At 57.6% G+C, this 3,230-nt stretch overlaps 1 protein-coding gene across 1 annotated transcript in view; it reads left to right on the top strand.

The window, feature by feature from the left end:
* IQCE (IQ motif containing E) overlaps positions 1-3,230 on the top strand; it is a 26,699-nt gene that overhangs the window by 2,731 nt on the left and 20,738 nt on the right. Inside the window, exon 4 of the mRNA XM_045284372.1 lies at positions 825-895. Coding sequence (XP_045140307.1) covers positions 825-895 — 71 coding nt within the window. The remainder of the gene's footprint in view (positions 1-824; positions 896-3,230) is intronic.

The following is a 3,230-nucleotide window of genomic DNA, read 5'->3' as shown; positions in this document are numbered from 1 at the left end:
CGTGCAGGGTCCCTGAGTGCTTCCAGACCCTTCTTTTGAGGCTCCTGGGGGATGCAGATGGCATGTGGCCTGGGCTCGCCATGTCCGAGGTCCCCGGAATCCTGGCATCTGGCAGGTAGCAGCAGGCAGCGTGCCCTGACGTTTGCTGTCTGTCTGTCTGTCTCTGCCCACCTCGTCTGTTACCTCTTTAGGACCCCATTCGTCCCAGTCCCGCCCCCAGCTCCGCCTCCTTTCCCTTACTCCGCCTGCCCACTCCTGTGACCTTACTGCCTTGCTTCTTGGAAAAGGAGCCCTGGGGTGCGGTGGCCGGTGGCTCCAGCCTGCCAGCAGCTCCGAGGAGAACAGTGAGGCTCCCTGCTCCCGTAACAGTTAGCAGCCCACTCTGTCCTGGGGCGACTGAGGGCAGTGGCTTGGTGGTGGTGGTTGGAGGCACAGTGGCTCAGGCTCAGCAGTGAACTGCTGGTTGGAACCCACCCAGGGCACACCGACAGCCACAGACCCGGTCGCCTGTAGTGCTGGCATGGTGCGCTCCATGGCCCCCGGCTCCGAGTATGGGGGTGTCTTGGGGGCACAGTCACAGCCTCTGTGTCAGCCCCTTTCCTCTGGACGCCTGGGACAAGCTGGGCATCCCGTGGCAGCACTCGGAGTCGACTTTCAGGGCAAGTTGCCCGATCTAACTGAAACGCTGACCTCCTACAATTCTCCCTCCCACGCACACATCTGTGTTTTAAAGGGTGACTTTGTGAACTTCCAGGTGTTCTTTAAGGTGAGGTCAGGAAGGCTTCCGCCCTTCCGTGTCATCTCTAAGGGACGTGTCTCCCCAGGTCGTGTCCCCGGGACCCCCGCCTACCGTGAGAAGGAGGACATGTATGATGAGATCATTGAGCTGAAGAAGGTAGGGCTCCCAGCCCCTTTCTCGGGGACCTGGCGGTGGGCATCCTGGGGTCTGCGGCAGGGTCGGCCTGCGGCAGTGGATCTACAGCCCTCGTGGAGTTGCTCCCGTGTGTGGACAAGACATCTGGCCTATCTGGCACTCCTGCCTCGGGAGGTGTTGCTGTCTCCTGCCCTGCTGCTCCAGGCTCAGGGCCAGTTCTTCAGCAGCCCTCTGCCGCCCAGGACCCAGGCTCCTCCCGCTGGGAGGAGTGGGCGTGCCTTCAAACAGGCCCCCAGCACCATCGCCACCAGCACCGTGGCCTCGCTGGTGTTTACACTCAGGGGCTTTGGTGGTCTCTTTTATGAGTTGGCTGCAGGCCAGCCAGCAGGCACGGGGACCAGGGGTCAGGGGTCAGCTGGCTGGGTCCCGAGCATGGCCCAAGCGTCAGAGGCAGCGGGCGGCTCAGCCTCGGGTCCCGCGGGAGAGCAGCTGCCCTGGTGCCCAGGATACCCCTGCCCTCCAACCAATAGGATATCTTACTGCAGTTGGGCAGGCGGACAGCCTGGACTCGGAGGGCGCCTGAGGCTCTATGGGGCGGCAGTGGGTCTGGGCCCAAGGGTGTGGCTGGTCCTGGAAGCTCAGCACTCACTCTGTCTCGGCCCGTGGGCACACAAGCCTGGCCTTCAGAAGCATGCTGGGTGTGGTGTGGGGTTGGCCAGAACACACCGTCCATGCCGAGCCAGCTGTGAGCGGATGGCAGGTCCCTGGGGGTTGCAGAGACGGCAGTGTCTTCTCCCCACTGCGCGGCCACATCACGCTTCGGGGCCGGGGAGGTGGCGTGGGTGCTGGTGGTGTGTGTGCTCCTGCGTGTCGACCACATGCGCAGATGGACCTGACCACAGCCTTCCATCCCCTGGTGACCGGGGTGCCCCGCCACTCCCCGGACCCCACACAGACTCTCCCTGGTTCCCATCTCTGTGATGGCATTGTTCTGGGAATGTTTCCAAAGTGTCACACTCAACTGGGTGACCTGAGACTGAAGGTGTTGCCTTGGCCACGCCCCCTCTCCCATCAGGGCCTGATTGTCACAGTCTCCTGTTTGTTCCCCCATTGACTGTGACCCCACTGTCCACTGGTGCCGAGAGTGGAACCTATACCCTTAACGTAGGCCTCACCACTGAACCACCAGGCGCCGGGTGAGCTTTCACTCCCTGGACTTATACCACGACTCTAGTTGACTCCAGAGTATTCTAGAGGAGAGCAATCTGTGAGGTGGAGTATCATCTGGGGGAGTCAGTACACTCTGTGAGGTGGAGTGTTATCTGGGGGAATCAGTACACTCTGAGGTGGACTATTATCTGGGAGAGTCAGGACAATCTATGAGGTGGAGTATTATCTGGGGGAATCAGTACACTCTGAGGTGGACTATTATCTGGGAGAGTCAGGACCATCTGTGAGGTGGAGTATTATCTGAGCGCAGTCAGTAACACTCTGTGAGGTGGAGTATTATCTGGGAGAGTCAGTACAATCTGGGAGGCGGAGTATTATCAGGGAGTCAGGACACTCTGTGAGATGGAGTATTATCTGGGGAGAGTCAGGACACTGAGATGGAGTATTATCTGGGAGAGTCAGGACAATCTGTGAGGTGGAGTATTATCTGGGAAATCAGTACACTTTGAGGTAGACTATTATCTGGGAGAGTCAGGACAATCCGTGAGGTGGAGTATTGTCTGGGCGCAGTCAGTAACACTCTGAGGTGGAGTATTATCTGGGGGAATCAGTACACACTGTGAGGGGGAGTATTATCTGGGAGAGTCAGGACAATCTGTGAGGTGAGTATTATCTGGGGGAATCAGTACACTCTGAGGGGGAGTATTATCTGGGGGAATCAGTACACTCTGTGAGGTGGAGTATTATCTGGGGGGGGATCAGTACACTCTGAGGTAGAGTATTATCAGGGAGTCAGTACACTCTGTGAGATGGAGTATTATCTGGGGAGAGTCAGGATACTGTTGAGGTGGAGTATTTGGGAGAGTCAGTACAATCTGGGAGGCGGAGTATTATCAGGGAGTTAGGACACTCTGTGAGATGGAGTATTATCTGGGGAGAGTCAGGACACTGAGGTGGAGTATTATCTGGGAGAGTCAGTACAATCTGGGAGGCGGAGTATTATCAGGGAGTCAGGACACTGAGATGGAGTATTATCTGGAGAGAGTCAGGACACTGAGGTGGAGTATTATCTGGGAGAGTCAGTACAATCTGGGAGGCGGAGTATTATTAGGGAGTCAGGACACTCTGTGAGATGGAGTATTATCTGGGGAGAGTCAGGACACTGAGGTGGAGTATTATCTGGGAG

This window comes from Echinops telfairi, unplaced genomic scaffold (assembly GCF_000313985.2).
Source record: "Echinops telfairi isolate 266 unplaced genomic scaffold, ASM31398v2 ScPeMD7_5;HRSCAF=22, whole genome shotgun sequence".
Classification (NCBI taxonomy): Eukaryota; Metazoa; Chordata; class Mammalia; order Afrosoricida; family Tenrecidae; genus Echinops; species Echinops telfairi.
The sequence above is the reverse complement of the archived record's forward strand: the minus strand, read 5'-3'. Positions and strand labels throughout refer to the sequence as shown.